This window comes from Erythrolamprus reginae, chromosome 2, assembly GCF_031021105.1.
Source record: "Erythrolamprus reginae isolate rEryReg1 chromosome 2, rEryReg1.hap1, whole genome shotgun sequence".
In the NCBI taxonomy this organism is placed as follows: Eukaryota; Metazoa; Chordata; class Lepidosauria; order Squamata; family Dipsadidae; genus Erythrolamprus; species Erythrolamprus reginae.
In genome coordinates, this window is record NC_091951.1 from 235,750,472 (window position 1) to 235,774,492 (window position 24,021).

A 24,021-nucleotide genomic window follows, 5' to 3' on the forward strand; every position below is an offset into this window, starting at 1 on the left:
TTTTAGCTTACTGCTTAGCTGACTGTTGAATTACATGTAACTTTCAGAGAGAATGCCCAACTTTTATTTATATATATATTTTTCTTGAGATGAAGGAGCACTAGGCATTGTAACATAAATGCAAAGAATCTTAATCTTTTTAAAAAGCCATATGGTTTTAAAAGAGGATATGATCTGATACATTTCAGCTGAGATTCAACAACATCATCCCTATCCAAAGGTTGTAGTTCTTAATAAACTCCTAGATATTTAAAAAAATACATTGATTCTTGTAAAGAGAGCTGACTAAATAGACAATTTAATTCACCGTTGCTGAGAATGGAAGAAATATACTGCTAAAAAAAATAAAGGGAACACTCAAGTAACACATCCTAGATCTGAATGAAGGAAATATAGTTGAATGTGCACAACATCATGTGAAATTGATTGTCAATCAGTGTTGCTTCCTAAGTGGACAGTTTGATTTCACAGAAGTTTGATTTACTTAGAGTGATATGTGTTGTTTAAGTTTTTCCTTTATTTTTTTGAGCAGTGTACATAAAAAGGGAGAGCTTCTTCTTAGCTTTTGCTGGTTCCCTGTAATAAAAAAGCGAGTTTCATCATTTGAATGTATGTGGCATTTTTTGTAACTCCTGCACTGCAACCTACTGCATTAGTGAAATGCAACTTTAACATGCAATAGTAATTCCTGCACTTTTGCCTTTTAAATATATTTCATTCTCTCAGAAACCTCAGAACAGCTTCCCTGCAGGTATCCCTCCAGTTACAACCACAGTTGGGACTGGAATTTTGATCACTAAGCAATGTGGACATTAAGTAATCCATCATGTGACCAAACCCTTTTTTTAAAACCACATCCATTAAGTGAATCACGACTATTGTTAAGTAAATCACTTGGTTGGGAAGAGAATCTGTTTTTCCCAATTGACTTTGCTTATCAGAAGCCAGTTGAGAAGCTTACAAATCATGAGCATATGGCCCTGCAACCATTGTAAATATAAGCCATTTGCCAAGTACCAGAATTGTGATCACATGATTACTACAAGGGTGGTGCAACAGTTATAACTTTGAGGACGGTTTGTAAGTCGCTTTTTACGAGACCCTTGTAACTTTGACCCATTGTTAAATAAATGGTCAAAGTTGAGGACTATCAGAAATAACAATGGTGCCCATCCATGGAAGAAAATCAGAACCTTCATGTTGGATTAGGGCAGAGGTACGCAAAGTTGGCTCTTCTATGACTTGTGGACTTCAACTCCCAGAATACCTGAGCCAATCATGCTAGCTCGGGAATTCTGGGAGTTGAAGTCCACATGTCATAGAAGAGCCAACTTTGCCTACCCCTGGATTAGGGCATCACTCACTTATTTCATAGAAAAGGAATAGCTGATCACAGATGCATGAACTGAGGGACAGAGAAATTTTACAATAGTTGTAACAGGGGGCACAGATCTGGTTCCTTTTTCAAGAGGTATTCTCATTCCAAAATAAAAGGATTTAAGAGTTAACTCAGGGTGCATTGGATTTTACTTTGTACTTGCTACATATAAATGGCTCGCCCTTCCTTTTTTTCTCCAAATTATAACCTGATAACTATGCATTTGTATTGGCACCTTATAAAGCACCAAATATATATAAAACACTAGTTTCATAAAACATATTTTTCCTGTCAACAAAGTTATGGAAATAATGAAAAGCACCCACAGGTCGCTGTAGCCTTGAAAAATGAAAGCAAAATAAGCAATATTGTGATTTACTTCATGGTAAATACAGGGAGCATTCTTCTTCAGTCTAATGTTTTTCATCTGCCCTGAAGTACAGCTCTTCAAAAATCTGAGAAAAAAACATGGTTTTTGAGAGATACCAAGTTGGAAAACCTGGCTTAGAAATCATCTGATCCAACTGAAAAATAGCATCATATACAAAATGTACAATGCTGAAAAACATTTTTAAAAAAATCACCTATTTACATCTTGTCTTTATTATTTCTACAAATAACTCAAGGCAGCAAACATACTCAACACTCCTTCCTCCTCCCTATTTTCCTCACAACAGCAAACTTGAGAGGTGGGTTGGGCTGAGAGAAAGTGACAGGCCCAAAAATCACCCAGTCACATGACCACCCAGCCAGTCATTAGGGCGGAGAACTGGTTGTTTTTAAAAAAATTGCAGCCCACCATTAGTCAAAGGGTTATAACGTTATGAATCATTGATAAAAGGATGAACAAATTCAAAACGACAAAACTTACATTCTAACTCAAGTTTAGAAACTTAAAACTTTCATCTATTCTGATAGTAAAGATCTTAAAAGCTATAATCGGGTCAACAGATAAGTTGACACCATTTGTGACATCTGATGAATTTATAGATACGAATTTAACTCCTTTCTTTTTCTTTATTTTTAACTTTTCCTCTTCTCTTTCCTTTCCCTTTTTCTTTCCTTCTCTTTCTCTCTTTAGCCTTATTTTCTTTTATATATGTGTGTATTTTGATTTAGAACCGTATACTCTAAATTCATATACAGTTGTACCAATATTCATATAGTCCTTCTGCTTTATGTACCCCTTTCTCTATTTATCTCCAATAAATATTATATTTTCTTTAAAAAAAAAGAACCACAAAGAATTATGCCCTTGTGAGAATGAAGGAGTTCAAATTCATGCAACCACCTAACAATACCTCTTACCATTTTTTTCCTGGCTAATCAGAGAAATCTCGTGTATCCCATTTCTCATTCAGCATTTATATCCAAATAAAAATCAAAAGACAAAAAGACAATTTTTGTCTTTCGTTCCTACACAGAGCCCTGCAAAAAAGATGTAGAAGTTTTTTGGAATGGAAGGAAATATTTATATCATAGAGGGCCAGAGTAGTGTATGGTTGTATGCTAATAGCAAACACCGTACGATGTGGGGAAATCATGCAAACATAGCTTTGGGGATTCTTCCCAGGCCTTAAAAATAGGACAATGATGTGTGTTTTTGTGTATGTTTGTGTATGTATGTATGTGTGTGTGTGTGTGTGTGAGAGAGAGAGAGAGAGAGAGAGAGAGAGAGGTGGATTCCTCCTGTTTGCAAACCGCTGGTGACATCACGGAACCAGTTCTATCAGTGCTGGTCCATGGACTCTGCCATCTATTTTTTGAAGAAAAAAGATTGGGGGGGAGGAATTTTTTTTGAATGTTTTGCTGATTTTTTTCCCTTCTGCATATGCGCAGAAGCCAAGTTTCCTGCACTGCGCATGCACTGGCATCTTGTTTTCAGCTTCCCTCCCCATTTTGGGGGTGAATTTTTGGCACCTGCGTGTAGCCATGCAGCATGGGAGGAAGCAAACTGGTAGCGAGATAAGTTAGAACCTACCCCTGGTGTGTGTGTGTGTGTGTGTGTGTGTGTGTATAACAGCTGGCAGCATCCCAAGTCAGTGCCTAGTTGCCTCTCCCACAGAATGCATTGGAGGAAATTATCTGGAATATTTTTGTCCATAGTCTCCAATCAGATCTGGCTCATTTTTGAATGCAGTGTTTTTTCTTTTGCCTTCTCCATACATGGCAAACGTATTCCCATTCAATGCAACCTTTAGAATTCTCCCACTGACAGGTGGGCAGAGTCCTCCTCCTTTACCTAATTGCTTTACAACATTCCGTTACATTGGAACTAATGGAATTGAACATAGGAAAATGAATGTAAAATTGAGAGTAACATATTATGTAATACATACATAGAACAAAGTTAAATTATTCATTCAAGGAAGGAATTTCTTGAGCTACACAGGAAAGAGGTTTATATTTCACATTTACAATATCAATATTTGTTAAGCATATATTTAGCTGTTAAAATGTCTTACATAAATGTTCTAGGTTAATTCAAATATTTGCAGGGAGTTTAAGACTCCCCCACCACCACCAACCCAAATGTTTAATAGCCTCACTAGATTCTCTGAAGCAAAGAAATGATCTGAATTTGATGAAAGTATGATTTTGATTACTACTTATGAAGTAGTAATCAAAACTGGAAATATTATCTTTTGTTTAATATTCAAACCTATTTTATTCACAATCTATTAATATGAAAAATATATTTAGTATCTCTGTTCTTGAAATTATAAATGTGACATTCATGGTATATATCTATTACAAATGGTTGTCAGAAAAAGAGCGCATATGAATATAAAGTATGTTACAGATTTATCGATTTATTTTTATTACTTATATACTATGGCTATGAAAGATTGAAGTACTGCATAAAGCACTTTTCAGTTTTAAAAGTGGACATTGAAACTGTTAATAGATGCTAACCCTATTTTATCAAAACCTCAGATCTATTGACTTTTGTTTAATCTACAAATAAACATGGGTACATGCATAAACATACATATATGCCCCCAAATACATAGACCCACACACATTTACTATTTTCAAAGGCATTTCCTGAAGCTTTTAATGAGAGACGTTTCCTAAAGCAAACTTAATTCCTGTTAAGGTCCAGCATTTATATTATTATGTTAAAAGCTCGGGGGTTACGTTGATCTATTGTTAAAAGTTTAGTAATTAAAGTAAAAATTAAAAGACGGAATGAAAATCCACAGTGCATAGAAAATCCAAGTGGTATTCAATAGAACTTTATTTAAGACAGAGATTTAGGCTTGCGGTTGCTCAGCCACGGGGGTAGGTTTGCTTCCTTAAGCTTAGAATCGGTGTAAGCATTAAAGAACAGAATAAAACCTGTATTTTTAGGTAACCGTCAAGCCATTTATAGAATAATTGGGAAGTTGAATTATTGGGGCTGGTGTTTGAGATGGTGAAAGACCTAATCAACATTACTTACAAAAACTCAGCGCTTGTCCCCTTGAGCTTCAAAATCAAACACACACACACACACACACACACACACACACACGTGTATGTGTGTATACACGCAAAAATATTGCACATATAGAATGCAGTTTGTCGGCTATAAACATTAACTGCCTTGAATGGCCCCTGGGGGGGGGCTGAGTGGCAAAAAGGAAGCAGTATGCTCCCTCCCATATTTGGAGATACCAAAGTGATTCAACAAAACCCCCCACATATAACTCTTCCCTGGTAGAAGCTGAAACAAGAGGAGAACCTGTGGCCTAGAGGTTAAAGTTACTGCCTAAGGCAGACTGTCCAGGTTCAAATCCCAGTAAGGGCATGGCTAGCTGATGAGAGCAAAATAGCTTGAAACAGATCTAATCTTCCTTACTTTTTCATTATCAGCAAAAATGACACACGCACACCTCAAGAAACAAGCTACATGGACATCTATCTATCTATCTGTCTGTGTGTCTGTCTATCAGCAGGGTTTTAAACAAATAATTTAAACTAACCTGAGTCTTCGGAGAGGGGCGGCATACAAATCTAATAAATTATTATTATTATCATTATTATCATTATTATTATTATTATTATTATTATTATTATTATTATTATTATTAATGCCCATCAGATCTTTTTCTTTTTAATATTCCTGCTGCTATATGTGATTACAATGATGTTATGGACCTACTTTGGGAGTACATAATATTTGTATGTTTTTAACCAGGTTTGGATGTGGATTGGTTCGTTGTCATCTAGTGTCATCTGTGATTAGAGAAGATTGTAATGAACGTATCTTCTGCCACAGCATTTTAGTGACTCCTTTCCTGTATCTCTGCATCCATATAGACATTCTAACAGCTCTCTATTAACTATTACTCCTTTAAAATGTATAAATAAGTTACAAACATAGGATGGTTTAGAATTTAAATTCTCATAGGGAAATTGTTCTTGCAGGGGAAGAGAAGATCAACATACAGAGCTGGCAAAAGTGTTTTGTGTGTGACTCTTAAAAATTGAGGACAACACATTAACTTCAGAGAGAAAATCGAGGACAACATATTAACTTCAGAGAGAAGCAGCTTTGTCATGAAAGTTATGGTGGATTGCTACACAGTTTAGAATGGCCTATTGTTCCTAATCCTAACAACAATGGCTAGTGATCCTAAAACAAAGTGGCAGTTTGGGACTGCTTGGAGATTTGTTTGGTCTTGAGCAGGATAAAGTCCATGAAATCTTCAAGTCCGACACCTGGAAGACAATTCACTGAAAAGAAAAAGCAGGATGGAACCTAATGTGAATGCAATTGGCATGGGGCTGTATTAGATGGAGGAAGATGATCAAAGGTATATACAGGGGGTGGACAAAACAATGGAAACACCTTGAAAAATCATCAAAATATCTTTTAATATGGTGTTGGTCCACCTTTTGCGGCAAATACAGCCTCAATTCTCCAAGGTATTGATTCATACAAATTTTGAATTGTTTTCAAAGGAATTTTAGCCCTTTCTTCAATTAAAGCACCCTCCAGTTCTTTTAGAGACGATGGTGGTGGAAATCGACTTCTTACTTGAACCTCTAAAATCGACCATAAATGCTCAATAATGTTGAGGTCTGGTGATTGTGGTGGTCAGATGAGATGCAGAACTTCATTAGAATGTTCCTTGTGCCATTCTTTAAGAATTCTTGCTCTATGGATTGGTGCATTATCATCTTGAAAGATGGCATCCCCCTCTGGAAACAGTTCTTGAACCATAGGATGAATTTCGTCAGCCAAAATTCCTAAATAGTGATGGCTGTTAATTCTTCCATGAAGGGAAATCATTGGCCCGGGGGATTTCAAAGAAATAGCACCCCAGATCATCACTGAACCCCCACCATGTTTGATGGTTGGGAGAAGGCAGTCTGGATAAAATGATTCTTTTGGCTGTCTCCAAATGTAAACACGGCCGGAGGTCGGGAAAATGGTAAACAATGATTCGTCAGAGAAAATCACATTTTGTCACTGCTCAAGGGACCATTTCTGGTGGTTTCTACACCACTCTAAACGCTTTGAAACATTTGTGTTTGAGAGCAGAGGTTTTCTAATTGCAGCTCTTCCGTGGAATCCAGATTTGTGAAGCTCCCTTCGAACAGTCTTTTTGGAAACTGGGTTCTGTATATGTCTACTGAGCTCTGCAGTGATTTTAGGAGCTGTGGTCTTGTGATCCGCTCTAACAATTAGCTTTAGAGTCCGAAGGTCTCTCTCAGACAACTTTGACTTTCGACCAGACCTGTGCTTGGCTGAGGACATTTTGTCTTCTCTTTCAAAAGCAGTCATTACTTTTGAGACATTACCTCTTGAAACGCCAAATATTCAGGCACTTTCTGTTATACTAGCGCCTGCCATTCGAGCACCAACAATTTGGCCTCTTTGAAAGTCTGAGAGGTCTGTCATTTCTAGAAGGTTATAACCAATTTCCTTAAATTTCTGTAAAAAAAAAAAAAGGTAGTTTAAAAAAACGTATCAAATAACATAATTTTATTAAAAATTAAAATATGTCAAGTTTTGATTGATTTGAACATGTTCAAAACTTATGACTCCAAAAAGTCGTGTTTCCATTTTTTTTGTCCGCCCCCATTGGTCATCAGCTAGTTCCAGGGCAGTTGCTGATTGCCCTAGTTGTGTCTGCAATTCCTTTTTAAACATCTAAATCTAGCATTTAGAAAGATGAGGGACAGATATAACTAGGCACACATAAGCATTAAGCATATATCATAACTAAGTTTATGTTTTGTGTTATTCTGAGGCGAAACATTACAGAACAAAGGGAGAAAAATGCTCATTTTGGAGTTTTGCATCAGATCTGTGCCAGGTTTTCAGTTGGGATTGGAGAACTGTCCACAAAAGAATGCAAACCAATTTGTAAAAGTTGGGAAACTGATGCTGTGGGATCTTGGTGATCTCGGAGTAATCTAATAAATAAATAAATATGCTTGTTTTCTTGCAAATGTTTCATTACCCAGTTATCATCGTCAGTCTTTTACAACTTGGCCCTCTTCTGACACGGGGCCAGGTCAGCTTAATCAAGCCGATGTTTTGGGGTTGCCGGCCCGGCCCATAAGAGACCCTCTGCCGGGCACACACCGCAAATGGTGTGGAAGGAAGCTTTAAGGTGCTTCAAAGCTTTCGTCCAGCTGCACAGGATGTTCCTCTTTGTGCAGCAGCAGGTTCACCATGCCGTTCGTGGCTATCACGGTGCCCCCGAGAACAAGAACCCACACAGCCGCCCCACCTGGCCGCCTTCTCTTCTGGGCTCGGAGCAGTGTGCAACTGGGAAAACACTCCCCGTTCAGTAGACTCGATTGAGAGGGACCACGTATATTCCCCAGGGTCACACAGATCCCCCTGGTATCACTCCACGCCCTCCCCAGGGGGGCACACACCACTATTTGAGAAGCACTGGTTTATATACCAAGTCCTATTAATTTGGATTGTAGCATGGATAGGTTATTAGAAGGTCCAGGCAATAATACTAAGGATATTTGCCGATGACTCTAAAGTGTGCAATAGGGTTGATATTCCTGGAGGTGTCTGTAATATGATAAATGATTTAGCTTTACTAGATAAATGGTCAAAGCAATGGAAACTGCAGTTTAATGTTTCCAAATGTAAAATAATGCACTTGGGGAAAAGGAATCCTCAATCTGAGCATTTTATTGGCAGTTCTGTGTTAGCAAATACTTCAGACGAAAAGGATTTGGGGTAGTGATTTCTGACAGTCTCAAAATGGGTGAACAGTGCAGTCAGGCGGTAGGGAAAGCAAGTAGGATGCTTGGCTGCATAGCTAGAGGTATAACAAGCAGGAAGAGGGAGATTATGATCCCGCTATATAGAATGCTGGTAAGACCACACTTGGAATACTGTGTTTAGTTCTGGAGACCTCACCTACAAAAAGATATTGACAAAATTGAACGGGTCCAAAGACGGGCTACAAGAATGGTGGAAGGTCTTAAGCATAAAACGTATCAGGAAAGACTTAATGAACTCAATCTGTATAGTCTGGAGGACAGAAGGAAAAGGGGGGACATGATCGAAACATTTAAATATATTAAAGGGTTAAATAAGGTCCAGGAGGGAAGTGTTTTTAATAGGAAAGTGAACACAAGAACAAGGGGACACAATCTGAAGTTAGTTGGGGGAAAGATCAAAAGCAACATGAGAAAATATTATTTTACTGAAAGAGTAGTAGATCCTTGGAACAAACTTCCAGCAGACGTGGTTGGTAAATCCACAGTAACTGAATTTAAACATGCCTGGGATAAACATATATCCATCCTAAGATAAAATACAGAAAATAGTATAAGGGCAGACTAGATGGACCATGAGGTCTTTTTCTGCCGTCAGACTTCTATGTTTCTATGATATAGGAGATGATCAGCTTGAGTCCAAGAGTGGGGTCAAGTCCATAAATATGTGTGAAGTTCCTTCAGGAACACAAGAGATCTAAATCCAGCCCCATTTTCAACTGCTGCCAATTTGCCTTGATCTTTAGTAGTTCAGATTATTGTAGTGAGCTAACATGGATTAAATTTGTATTCATTTGATCAATTTTGGTTCTTGGTTTCTAGTGCCTGACAAAGGTGGTGTGTGTTCTGTTATTATCGTATTTTGATGCACGTTATTTTAACATGCTAAAAAAACACAGTATAAAAATAATATTTTAACGTTTAATAATCAACCCCCTATTTAAATACATCATTTTTTTTACATAGAAATTAACAAGAGTGAAAAAAGCCGCATGTTTGGGAAGCTGAAGTCTCACCAAGGTCACATGAAATTGACAATTTAAAGAAAGAAGATGAAGTGCTTGATTTTGAAAAACAAAAAAAAAGTAGGCATCAAAATGGTTGCTTTCCCTTTAGATATTGCAGTGTTTTACAGATGTAAATTTTGAATCGCATTTGAAAGTACAAAAATACGTCATTTTAATAAAATGATTTATAAAAGAATTTATTTCTCAGAAACATGAAAAAAAGCTGTACGTGATTATATATGTTAAAAATTAGACTTCAATGCAGCTTATGCTTTCTCACTTGAGCAAAGACTGACCTGGCCTGTCAAGTCAAATTATAGTGCTAAGTCTATGACAAATTTAAGGATAATCCTATCTAAGAATGTGGCATAAGATAGCCACATCCTGAAACATTTCCTCTCTGGGGAAAATAAATCAGAAAGCAAATAATATTTCTCATACAACATCCTTTCCCATTTCTTAAATTCATTCCATACATTTTTCAAAACAAATCAGCAGAGGAAACATGATATCGCTACACCTTCTTAGGACCTGTAAACGCAAATCATTTCCATGTCCTCTTTTTGTCCCTTCTATTAAACAGGTGAAATGACTACCTCCATTTGTTTTTGTACCCATACCTAGGCCACCTGTCAATTTGCTACTTTTTCTTCAAAGTTAGCGTGCAAATAAACTATATGCATTAAGCAGAAGTATTTTAAGACACAGATGTACAAAGAATGTATGCAACTGATGAATTGTACTTCTCTTTTTAAAAAAAAATTGCTTTAGTTTTATCACTTCCAACCCCTTTTCTCTATAGTCCATCTAATGCAGGAATTGTAAAAACATTTATCAAATAATTTATCCCTAATGCATAAATAACTTTGTCATTACAAACCAAGATGTCCTTTCCTTGTGGAATGGTTACCGACACACTCTCTGTACTATGGTAGCCCAGTGTGTGTTTCATGGAAGGAATAAAGCTTCAGATGAAGGTGGCTTTCGGTGTCATTTTCTTTTTCTTCTGTTTGATACGAAATAAACTTTCATCCCTTTCATCCCTATTGTTTGTGTAACTCCTCTGCTTTTTCCTTCTCTTCCGCCTTTTTGCTGGCTGCATAGAAACTTGATGATATTCAGTTTTACCCTCTGCCAAAAAGCCAATACTTTGATGATGTTGAGTTTTCCTTCTGCCTCTCTTTTGTGCATTCACTTGGCCACCTCTAGGAAAGCATTCTTCTATCATAGAGTTGTTCTGAACTTCCCTCTTACGCTTCCTTTCTCTGACTATATCTGCACCAGACTTTTTCCTTAGGTTCTTATGATCTCCCCTCTTGCCATGCTCCTTACAAACGTTCCTCTTTTTCTTATGTCTTTTTGGAGTCTTTGGCAGAAGACCAGCTTCCTGAAGTTCTGCAAAATAAAAACACTTGACAAGTCACTTAAATATGGAACACTGTACTTGTTACCCCCTTATTAGAAAAATCAGCATATATCCTGTTTGCAATTAAATAAATGTAATAAAATAAACTCTTGCATATCTATCAATTTTAGAGATACAGTAATTTGTAAAAAGAACACTCAGCTGCACACTGATAATGGATTGATCCACCTAAAATTGATGTAATACCCATGGGAATTCCAGTCCATAACATCCAGTGGATACCAAGGAAAGAGCTATTTTGCTAAACCTTTATCTTTGATCTCAGAGTGTGAAACCTCAAATCAAATATCTGATACCAAAATTGGATAAAACTTCCAATAAAGTAATTAGAAATTAGAATATCTTTGAAATCAAGTGATTCTTGATAAAATAAAGACATATTTTAAGCAAAAAGTTGGACAAATTTAATATTTTGGAAAGTTATGTGAGACAATCCTGAGGAGTCTACCTACAGACAAGATTAAAAAAAATCCTTTTCACAGATTCACTTCAAATCATTGATTTATTGAGGAGCTTAAAGAGATGAAGCAAGACATACCAGTAAGTACTGCTAAAAGAAGATCCATAAGAAGTCTAACTGGATAATGTAACTAATGATATTTGAGTCTACATAGTTGTGATTCAAATAGCAGAAAGGAGATATTTTGCTCTCTTGATTGCATTTGCCAAATGCCAACTAGCAGCTCTATTTAAAATATCTAATTTCCTATTGGGGAAAGATGATCAGTGAACCCCATTTGACTTCATCTTGGGAAGGGGAGAGCATATAGCAGTGATGGTGAATCTTTTTCTTCTTGCGTGGCAAAAATGGGAGTGTGTGCGCACTAGCATGCCGGCACACAACCCACCACGCGCCTCACACTGTGCATGCGCACATCCCCACGACTACACCCCCAATTGGGCCGTTTTTTCCTTCGGGCTTCCCTGAAGCCTCCCAAATGAAAAAAGTATGCCCAATGGGCAAAACTGATGTCCATTTTTCCAAACTTCTGGGTCTTCTCTGGGTCCCGTCAACTAAACAATGCCACTTGGCAGGACCCAGGGGAAGAGCCTTCTCTGTGGTGGCCCCCGCCCTCTGGAACCAACTCCCCCCAGAGATTAGAATTGCCCCCACCCTCCTTGCCTTTCGTAACCTACTTAAAACCCACCTCTGCCGCCAGGCATGGGGGAATTAAGACTTCTTCTCCCCCTAGGCTGTTACAATTGTATGCATGGTATGTTTGTATGTATGTTTGGTTTTATATATTAAGGGGTTTTAATTTGCTTTTAGTATTGGATTATTATTGTATATTGTTCATGATTGTTGTTAGCCACCCAAGTTTTCGGAGAGGGGTGGCATATAAATCCAATAAAACTTGAAACTTGAAACTTAAACTTGCCTGTTGGGCCATTTTCCGCACTCCAGAGGCTTCAGGGAAGCCTCCTGAAGCCTGGGGAGGGCAAAAATGGCCTTCCGCAAGGCCGAAAATCAGCTGGGCAGCACGCTTATGTGCACTGGAGCTGGCATAGGGCAATGTCTCGCATACCCACAGATATGACTCCATATGACATCTGTGGCACACGTGCCATAGGTTAGCTATCACAGGCATATAGAATGTACTTCATCCTCTCTTAGCATCTGAGTCCCTAATGGGCACAATCAACCAGAGAAAGCAACAGTACCCAGTACAGTGATACCTTGTCTTACGAAGTTAATTGGTTCCGGGAGGAGGTTCGTAAGGTGAAAAGTTCGTAAGACAAAACAATGTTTCCCATAGGAAACAATGGAAAACCAATTAATGCGTGCAAGCCCCTCCCCCCAAAATCGGGCGCTCTCGGCACTCTCCTGAACCTGAAAAGTTCGGCAAAAGTTCGGGAGAATGCCGAGAAGCGCCGCCACCCGGCTGTCACCGTCCCAGAAGAGCCGTGGAGCTTTCGGCCGGTCGGAAGGCTCAAATGGAGGTGGGGAATCCCAATAGGGAATTCCAGGGGTGGACCTTTGACGTCACTGAGACATCCTTCCTGGAGTCGACGTTTTGGCCAGCACAAATCTTCCGGAAATCTGAGCACTTATTGTAAAAATCAGTGTGATGCTTGTTTGTTTGCATTTTTAATGGGTCTATGGTGGATTTTTTTTGGGTGCAAATGAAAACATTTGGCATTTTGACATCTGAAACTCTTCCATTTCCATTCTTAAAATTATCACAAAACACCTTAAGGTTATGCTGTCAAAATTTGGAAGGAAAATGGCTGAGGTTTCCACTGACTTTGAAGAGTTTAAAAAGTAGAAACAAAGACAGAAATTAGCCAGAGGCAATTTATTCTCATTTCAGCTTTATTGTGCTACTAGACCTTGACTATTTGTCACTAAACTTTGGCACAATCTTGGGTTATTGGGGGGCTGCAGGGGAGGGTGCTGGCCAAGGTTACCCATCGTAATCTAGATTAAGTTAAAAGAGGCAGTGAACATGACAGTAAATTGATAAAAAAAAATTTAAAAAAACAACACCAAATATATATATCATACCTTGCACTTTTTTCTTTGCTCTCTGAAGGCTCCTCTTGATGTCATATTCATTGTCATAGTAATAGATAAAGGGGAAAGTAGGAAATATCCCTCCAAAAATCCGCTTCTCCGAGCATTCCTGCAAATCATATTTTAATATTATTGCTATACCTCTGGTTAATGCAAATTAAAAAGAAACAAATGAAAGAAACTGATCCAATAGCTTTTCAATTGGAAACAAAGCAATCTGTTTTCACTAATAATGCATATTGAACCTGCTGGTTTATCACAAAAGAAGAGGGGCAACATTACATAGAACAACACTTCAAAATGAAAGTGCATGAAATATCACTACAAATTTAAGGTGCAAGCTACTGAACATAGCTACAGATTAATCTAGTTTCATTTTGCCTAAACATTCACCTAGACCTGAAGTTACAACTATTCATTTAGCGAATATCCAAAGACAAAACGGCACTGAAAAAGTTACTTATGTCCAATCCTAATGAACACCAAAGCATCCCTATAGACATGTGTTCAAAATTTGGTTGCTTAGCAACTGGCATATATTTACAACAGTTGCAGCATCGCCATTTGCAACCTTCCCAGATGGTTCCTACAAATAAAGTCAATTCAGCACCTAGATTTACTTAGTGATTGTGTTTCATTTAACAGCCGTGATTTATTTAACCACAGTGGCACAAAAGATCACAGTGTTAAATGGGACTCATTTAACAACTGCCTTGCCTAGCAATGGGAATTCTGGTTCCAGTTATGATCTTAAGTTTACAATTACCTATATTCATGTATTGGAAAGCCTTAAAACAAAACCAACCATATGTCAAATCTGAGCGGCATTTCAGATACGTCTATAATGAACGGCAAAAATGTCTCACTTTCTTCCCATATAGCAGTGATGGCGAACCTATGGCACGTGTGCCACAGGTTGCATGCAGAGCCATGTCTGGTAACATGCGAGCTGTTGCCCTAGATGGCCAGCTGATTTTTAGCTCATGCGAAGGCTCTGGGAGGGCGTTTTCAGCTTACGGAGGGCCTCTGGGGTGGGGGTGAGAATTTCCACTCTCCCCAGGCTCTAGGGAAGCTTCTGGAGCCTGGGGAGGGCGAAAAAACGGGCCTATTGGGCCCAGCAGAAGTCAGGAAATGGGCCATTTCCAGCCTCCAGAGGGCCCCTGGAGGGGCTGTGGAAGCAATTTTCACCTTCCCCAGACATTGTATTATGGGTGTGGGCACTCAAGATGGGTGCAATAGCATGCGCAGACGCGCTTTCGGCACCTGATAAAAAAAGGTTCACCATCACTGTCATACAGCATAATCAGTAAGCTCCTTAAGACCCACCTTTGTCGTCAGGCATGGGGGAACTGAGACATCTACCCCGGGCATATACAATTTATGAATGGTATGTCTGTCTGTATGTTTGTTTAGAAAATAGGGTTTTTAAAATATTTTTAAACTGTAATTTAGATTTGTTGTAAATTGTTTCACTTTGTTGTGAGCCGCCCCGAGTCTGCGGAGAGGGGCGGCATACAAATCTAAATAATAAAATAAATAAATAAATAAATTATGCTTCCTTTAGGATCTAGGAAGCCTTAAAAGTCAGTTCAAGACCATTTTTGGCACTGTATAGCAATAGCATCCCTAAACCATCTTTCCTGCCTATGAGAAAATTTGGAACAAATGCAAAGGACAGAGTGAAACTTTCTATAATACAATGACTCCTTCCTATGATCTTATATTGCTTTTGACTTGAACAGGCCAAAGGAAATCTCTCCAAAGCACATCTTGTTCTATCTACAACTATTGCTACTGTCACAGTTTAGTAATATATTCCACCTACACTTGTCTTCTAGGCTCCAGAATTCAAGTACTGTATTCAGGATGAAAATAAGAACTCACTTTAATCAAGAAATCCAGGCATCTTACTTATTTATTTTATTAAACTTATATACAGTTCATCTCATTTTACTCTGGTAGCATTTTCTTTCATCTAAAGATCACAATTTTAGAGCAGCAGATAGAAAAATCACAATTCTTTTTGTAAGAAATCATGGTTTAATCACATTGGAGCATTATTTATTTATGTATTTAACTATATTTGCACAAGAATCCTTGTAATCCTAAGGATTCTGGGCAGGGCAAGTAACCAAAATTAAAATGTCATGAAATATATGCTTTTAACACAATAAATAATTGCATGACAATGATAGTATTGACCAAAGACTTGTGAGAATAAAAGAGTCTTTCTAAATGAATGAAAAGTTGGGGTCAACTTTTGGAGGCTAATACTGAAAAGGCCTTTATATATACCAGGCAATCAATCAGAAAACAGTAACCTAATTAAGGAACAATTAAGGAGAAAACCTCAACTCCCCAACACTGGCAAGGCAAGCTACTCTATATAAACAGGGAGCAAACTTCACAGTAGCACTGATGATGTTACCTAACAAGCAAACAACCAAGCTCAGAGAGCACCAAGGACCCCACAATTCAACCCTGAGCTACTTATATTTTCCTCTATTGGATTTTGTGTATCTCCTTCTATATCCTTATGTACAGCTTCCATACCTTACGGCAATTCAAGATTTCTTTAGCATTTTTAGTCAGCCTCTCCCTCTCTGCCTCTCTCCCTCTCCCTCTCTCAGAAAGAAATGGACAGAGACGTGTGTGTGTGTGTGCAGTTGTCTATCATACACCTGCTGATGACATCTCATTTTGAACCAACAGATAACCTTTCCCAATTTATAAATTTGATTTGAAACAGCTGGTTATTTAACGTGACTGAAAATATCACTTACCAATTCACACACAATATATCTTGAATAAAACTTTGTTCTGAAACTTCTAAAATATATGGAATTTCTTGGCTGAAGTGCAGCTCTCTGCATACCACACATGGCTAGGTGCAGCTTTCCCTAAATCCCCTCCATGCCTGAAACCAATATAGTGAATTCTAAGAGAAATATTGAGGTCACCCAGAACAAAAGAAGGTAGGAGGGAGGGTTGAGTGAACTCATGGATAACTACTCCAAAAACTTCAGTTACAGATAAGTAATCAGTTCTTCACTGTGGTCTCTGTGATCATACACTCATGGGTGAATAGCTGGCCTATTATCTAGAGGGGCTTAGTGCTCATAAGGTGCAATACAGAGGACTGCGGCTCTAAAAGCTACATCCTTTTGAGAATGAAAATCCAGATGATAATGCTAGATACAGATAGGAAGTTGATCTACATAATTATGAAAGGTGAATCTAATCTAGAAAAGATGCAGATGGAATCCCAGCTCTTGCAAAGTGACCACAGATCAGAAGAGGGCACTTTTGGTTGCTGATCTTATAACAAAATTTGATGACTGCAACAATCAGTTTGGAAAAACCCACAATGTCTGGGATAAAATAGAATAGAATGAAATGGAATAGAACAGAATAGAATTTTATTGGCCAAGTGTGATTGGATGCACAGGGAATTTGTCTTTGGTGCCTATGCTCTCAGTGTACACAAAAAGACAAGATACATTCATCACGAATCATGAGATACAACACTTAATGGTTGTCACAGGGTACAAATTAGCAATCAGGAAACAAGCAATATCAATATAAATTGTTAAGGATACAAGCAATAAGTTACACTCCTGCAGTCGTAAGTGGAAGGAGGTGGGTGATAGGAACAATGAGAAGACTGATAGTAATAGTAATACAGCTTTAGTGAATAGTTTGACAGTGGTGAGGGAATTATTTGTTTAGCAGAGTGATGGTGTTCGGGGGAAAACTATTCTTGTGTCTAAGTTGTCTTGGTGTGCAGTGCTCCAGTGTTGTTTTGAGGGTAGGAGTTGAAACAATTTATGTCCATAAATATTTTCATGATTCTCTTTTTGACTCATGCAGTGTACAGGTCCTTCTAGGACCTGGAAGGCAGGCTGGCAGTAACTTTTTCTGCAGTTGGGACCCCCCCCAAAAAAACTCAAAACGCAGACTGATTTGAATGAAAGTTAAAAGCAACAAAGAGCAAAGGGATGACGTCTCAGTTTACTATTTGGGAAAGGAGTGTACAGTTATGTTCTGATCTCAAAAAAACACAAGGCCAAAATTTTGGGCGAGACATTTTTTGTGCTTGAAAAGATTCTGAGTGCGTTCTGCTCGGGCACATAGCCTACGTATGTGAATCATCATGACAAGGAGTAGTTTCAGGAAAGAAATAAAGACCTCTCAGTGATTTTCCATTTACTTCCACCAACTACTTTTTAGTGATTTCACGCAAAGCTGTTAAATAAGGATAATCAATCTTTGATGGCTGTGGAGTGCACTCCTCCAGAGTGTCTGGAGATGCTGTAAAGACAGATATTCCAAGAAGATGGCCTTTCCCTTAGTAGCTTGACAGTAAATCCCTAGTGGATAAAAAAAGTAGAGGCCTCTAAAAATAGCCACTCCTCCTTGTTTTAACATGGATCCATTGAATCATAATCTGAATAGTGTATGACATGCACTTCCCAGACCTGTCTCTTCTAAGTCAACTGCCACTACTGCCACATACATGCTTTGTATTTTTAAATACTCTGGAGATGTTCCTTAGCACCACAGGTAAAACACACAGGATAGAAATCTCGGGCTCTCATCAACACACCTGTGAAAAGTTGTATCTGACTGACAGCTTGGAATATGAATGCTAGGCAGAGGTACAAAGTCTCTTGCTTTCTTTTCTTCTTTAGGGGTCCTGCAATTTGCAGATGTGGGCACAAATGTGACTAGTAAGATTTAACCAACATTGGGATGAGTTCTTCACTTTAGATTCTTGCATGAACAAGTTTTAGAGGGAATAGGTTCTCATCATCATTCACTCAATTGGTAATCCTGTAGGTTTCTTTTCAGTTCCCAATTTTTTCAGAACAATGTGACATAATAGCTTGTTCTTTGCTACTACTAATGCTAATAGTTGCAGATTACTAAAGTAATGTATTCATTATGTTTTATAGACTGTAGCAGTAAAGAATATGAAAGAGAGAGAGAGAGACTGTTTCCCCCCAAAATAGTATGGGCTTTTGATTACCTGGCAATAAGGCCAAGCACTTATTTCAGGGTTGAAAAAATATGTCTTGAAGATAATGTATTAATAGTTTCTCATTCCTAATGTTCAAAGAAAAATTGAAAAATGTAAGATGTGTTCTTGCTATGAAACTGTTGTAATCTTTTTGGAGACCTGTACATCTGTTTGGAGACCTGTTCTTGCTTCAGAATACATTATGTCAAGAGTATAAGGCAGATATCTTCCCACCATTAAATCCAGATGATTTAATTAATATACTGTTCTTAGGATAGTTCCAATTTATTATAATGAATATTACTAAATATTACCACTCTTAACTTTTGACCATTCCTAACCAAACCCTTCACTGCATTTATTAACAAACAATTTTTTTGGTTAGTACCATTCTGACATACCTACAGATTCTTAATTCTCTTTTATAACATGTTGGTGACAGTTAAAATTATGTTTTGATACCACTGTCTTTGAGAAATGGCAAGTTCTTATAAAATCTCAATGAAGTCAATGAAATGTTAACATGTTCCATTAAGTCATTCAATTTCTCCTATTTTTTTCTTATATCTGACCAGCCAGATACTCATTGCTGCTTAAGATGTCAAATATGGTAGAATAATTCCTATTATTCTATTATTAACTATTTCTAGAAATAATTCTAGAACAGGGAATACAGCACAGATGCAGTATTTTTAAATATAAATCCATATCAATTTCAGGAAATTTTAAACAACATACCCATGTTTAAAACTATGATAGTGGACTATGCTATTTTTAAAGCAATCAATAGGCTGTGTTTATACAATAATGTGCAGGATATTTATCGTAATAAATGTGTTCCATTTGCTATTTTTTTACTCCCCTGATAAAATTTGTTGATATTCCCAACCACAGTTATGTTTAAAAGCTTATTTACATTCTGCTAAGCTATCGAAAACCTCCAGCTCCATACAATTAAAACAGTCTTCCTGACTTTCTCCATTAAAAATGATTATTTATTTATACCTTGAATTTTATTACTTTTACAAATAGCTCAAGGTTGTGAACATATCCGCAATGAGTTATTTATAAAATAATTGAGCCCTGGTGGTGCAGTAGTTAGACTATGGTATTGCAGGCTAACTCTGCCCATAGTTTGAAGTTCAATCTTGATAGGCTCAAGATTGACTCAGCCTTCTATCCTTCCAAGGTCAGCAAACTGAGGACACAGATTGTTGGGGGCAATATTCTGACGTTGTAAACTGCCAAGAGAATGCTGTAAAGCACTATGAAGAGCTAAATAAAACTAAATTCTACCGCTATAGCCAACACACTTTCCCCCCACAATCACCATGTTGAGAGAGAGAATAGCTGACCCAAGATCACCAAATCAGCTTTCATGGCTAAGATAAAACAAGAATTCATTATCCGAGTTTCTAATCTGCTACCTTAAGCACTAGACCAAAGTGACTCTAGTTAGTATGTACTAATGTATTTTTCAGAGTATAAGATGCTCCAGAGTATAAGACGTACATTAGTTTTTGGAGAGGAAAACAAGAAAAAAAATATCTGCCTTGGCCTACCAGCATAATTCGGAATTCATTTATCTAGTGTCCTTGCAGCAAACAGCCTGGTCAGCTTCAGCACGTTATCGCAGCCTGATTCAGCATGAGCAGTTGACTGGCGGTTAGATCAGCCTTCCAGAATACCATAAATCAGCTGTTCCAGGTTTCGGGGATCGCCACAGCCCATTGCCACCTCTGGCCATCATGTTTTTGGCTGTTCCCGGTGGGAATTGCCTCCTAGAACCAGCCAAATACATGACGTGTGGAGGCAGAAGATGTGATGCATGGAGGCGGCAATAGGTGGCGATGTGTTGTGGTGATCACTGCAGCCTGGAACGGGTCTTAAACATGACACACGGAGGCAAAAAAATGGCTGCAGGTGGGTGGGACTTTGGCAACATTGACTGTATAAAACACACAGACATTTCCACCCACTTTTAGGGGGGAAGTGTGTCTTATACTTTGAAAAATATGGTATGTGTACTGTATGTACATTTGTATACTCAAAAAACCCACGTGTTAAATATTTACGGAAAATATCTCTATATGTGGTCAATAGGCATTGAAAATGATTTGATAATTCTTAATTAAATTTATACATATTGCTGCTAAAATATAGATGACAAAAACTGATATTCTCCAATATTTAATGGCCTACCAATATTTGTTATGATAAAGTTATTTATTTAGAGCTGTTATAGTCAATGTCTTTGTGAGGTATAAAGTGCAATCTTCTATGTTTTGGTTTTAAACTGCATGAACACTTTAATAACACTGATTTTTGAATCCCAATAGTATTGATTCAGTTATTTTCTTATAACAGTTATTTAAAACTGTGTACTTCAACCCTATATCCAAATTTATATGTTTGGGCTTATATTGCAGGGAGGATGATTAGGAATACATAAATTTAGTTTTTTCTAGATCATTTGCAGAATTTTTTAGTAAATATTTATTCATTCATTCATTTATTTATTCAATTTTTATGCCACCCTTCTCCTTAGACTCAGGGCGGCTTACAACATGTTAGCACTTTTTAAACAGAGCTAGGCTATTGCCCCCACAATCCGGGTCCTCATTTTACCCACCTCGGAAGGATGGAAGGCTGAGTCAACCTTGAGCCGGTGATGAGATTTGAACTGCTGACCTTCAGATCTACAAGTCAGCTTCAGTGGCCTGCAGTACAGCACTCTACCTGCTGCGCCACCCCGGCTCTTATGTGGTATGATATAGTAGTTGAGAAACAAATAGGGACCTTATCAGAAAGCAAAGTAACCCAGCAAATACTTTTATTGTTTCTTCATAACATTAAGAGACTTACAAATCCATAGTGCCCTCTATCTCCACAGTTGTAACAGTATGCTGAAGCAGGTTGCACAGAATAAGAGTCAGCCGTCTTGAGTGGTCCTGGTCTAGTCTGAAAGAAAAAAATTGGCAAAAATGAAACTTAGTAAAATTCTAATTAAAATGAACTAAATTAAAACATAATTTCACCATCCAATCAATAGCAATGGAATTACATCTGTTACTAAATGGAAAAAGTGTATTGCAGTTATATTGTACATTAACTTAAAAGTGAAAGTAGAATTACTGGGAGGAATGTGGGATAAAATATGTGTATGGATCCAAAGATAGATCATATATAAACTCTAACGTGATATCCAATATGACTATCATAGGAGTACAAATCAACTTAGTGACAGAATGTGTCCAAGCTTAAATGTTGTTTTAAGATACATATGTAGACCTATATATATCTAGCAATAACAATAGCACTTTAGCCTTACTATTGGTATATATCACTTCACAGTGTTTTCCAGCCCTCTCTAAGTGGTTTACAATGTCAGTACAGTGGTACCTCTAAGTAAGAACTTAATTCATTCCGTGACCAGGTTTTTAAGTAGAAAAATTTGTAAGTAGAAGCAATTTTCTCCATAGGAATCAATGTAAAAGCAAATCATGCGTGCAAATCCATTAGGAAAGAAATAAAAGCTTGGAATTTGGGTGGGAGGAAGTGGAGGAAGAAGAGGAGGACAGTCGCTGCCGAAAGAAGAAGGTGAGGTGAGGGGAATCAAAAAAATCCAAAACTTTAAGGCTTAAAAAAAAAGAGGGACTCTGAGGCAGCGAGGAGGAGCACGCGCCTCCAATGCACCCAGTGAGAGGCTGCCTCCCATCACTGCGCCAGAGAGAGAAACCCAGGCGGGCGAGGGGGGGAACCTCCCGCTCCTTTGACTGAAAGGGGTGGCTGTTGCTGCTGCTGCTACCTGCTTCCTCTTCCTTCCCATTTGAAGAGCTCCCCTCTCCTCTTGCTCACTCGCTTTGTAGCTGACGCCTTTCCTTCACTGTGGTGACTCCTCTGTTTGGCTGAAGCTGAGTTGATCTGGCTGGGGCGAAGCACCCCCTTTGCCTTTCCGCACCCAGACGCTCTGGGAGGCAACCTTGCACCAGGTGTATGGGAGGCAGCATGAGGGAGTCACCACAGCGAAGTGGTTTATTCCCTCTCCAAGCACCCAGAGAAAGGAAAATGCTCAGTTCGTTCCGGGCTGCCTAGAGCAAAGGGAGCGTTTCTTTTCTCTGGGCGCTGGCAGAGGTTTATTCCCTCTTCAAGTGCCCAGAGAAAGGAAAATGCTTCATTCTCTCTGGACTGCCAAAACCTCCTTAAGTGCCACCAAAAGGCTCCTCTGGCAGCCCAGAAAAGCCTGAGATGGCCAGGATTAAAGGGGGAATGGCAGGAAACTGGACGGGCCTTCGTGCCACTCTTAAATTTCCTGGGAAATTTTTCTGGGTTCGGGTTCTTAAGTAGAAAATGGTTCTTAAGAAGAGGCAAAAAAATCTTGAACATCCGGTTCTTATCTAGAAAAGTTCTTAAGTAGAGGCATTGTTAGGTAGAGGTACCACTGTATATTGCAATCCTACAATCTGGGTCTTCATTTTACTGACTTCGGAAGGATAGATTGGCTGAGTCAATCTTGAACCAGTGAGGATCGAACGGCTAGTATCGGCAGAATTAACCTGCAATACTTCATTCTAATCACTGCACCACCACAGCTCTTATATCTATATCTCTCTATATCGGTATACATACATACACACACACACACACAGAAATATAGCAAAATATGAGAAAAATAAGAGAGCTAGTTTGGGTTGACAGCTGGGTGATTTTAGCCAGTCTCTTTCTCTTACTTCACAAGGCTATGTTGTGGGGAAAAGCAGCATTGGCCCTATCTGAACACATTTTCTCAGTGGAGCTTGCAGGATGACTGTGCCAGAGGCAAGGAGGCGTGGCTATAAAATTCATGACTCAGTCTCTAGGCAGGACAAAGTCAACACCCATTCCTGGCCTATCCTGCAACTTCACTGTAAAATAGGCTGAGGAAGGAATATCAGATATTTTGCTGTTTTGAGTTACTTATAAGAAAAATAAAGATGGGATAAAAACAATCTAAAAAACATACAGAACCATAGCCTAACATTTGAGTGTAAACATTTATTCCTCTTCGATTCTCGGACACATCTCGGATATCAACCAACACCCTTGAAAATGTCCAAAGATATTTCACCAGAAGAGCCCTTCACTCTTCCACTTGAAACAGAATACCCTACGAAAGCAGACTATCAATCCTAGGTCTAGAAAGCTTAGAACTACGTCGCCTAAAACACGATCTAAGTATTGCCCACAAGATCATATGCTACAACGTTCTACCTGTCAATGACTACTTCAGCTTCAATCGCAACAACACAAGAGCACGCAACAAATTCAAACTTAATATTAACCGCTCCAAACTTGAGTGTAAAATATATGACTTTAGCAACCGAGTTGTCGAAGCGTGGAACTCATTACCTGACTCAGTAGTGTCAACCCCTAACCCCCAACATTTTTCCC

General features: G+C 38.3%; 1 protein-coding gene across 1 annotated transcript in view; it reads right to left on the reverse strand.

Moving 5' to 3' along the window:
• Nucleotides 1–9,530: 9,530 nt before the first annotated feature.
• Nucleotides 9,531–24,021, reverse strand: part of ZCCHC7 (zinc finger CCHC-type containing 7) — a 166,918-nt gene continuing 152,427 nt past the window's right edge. Inside the window, exons 7-9 of the mRNA XM_070742265.1 lie at nt 21,457–21,552; nt 13,563–13,680; nt 9,531–11,025 (exon numbers count right to left, since the gene is read on the reverse strand). Coding sequence (XP_070598366.1) covers nt 10,598–11,025; nt 13,563–13,680; nt 21,457–21,552 — 642 coding nt within the window. The 3' untranslated portion in view covers nt 9,531–10,597. The remainder of the gene's footprint in view (nt 11,026–13,562; nt 13,681–21,456; nt 21,553–24,021) is intronic.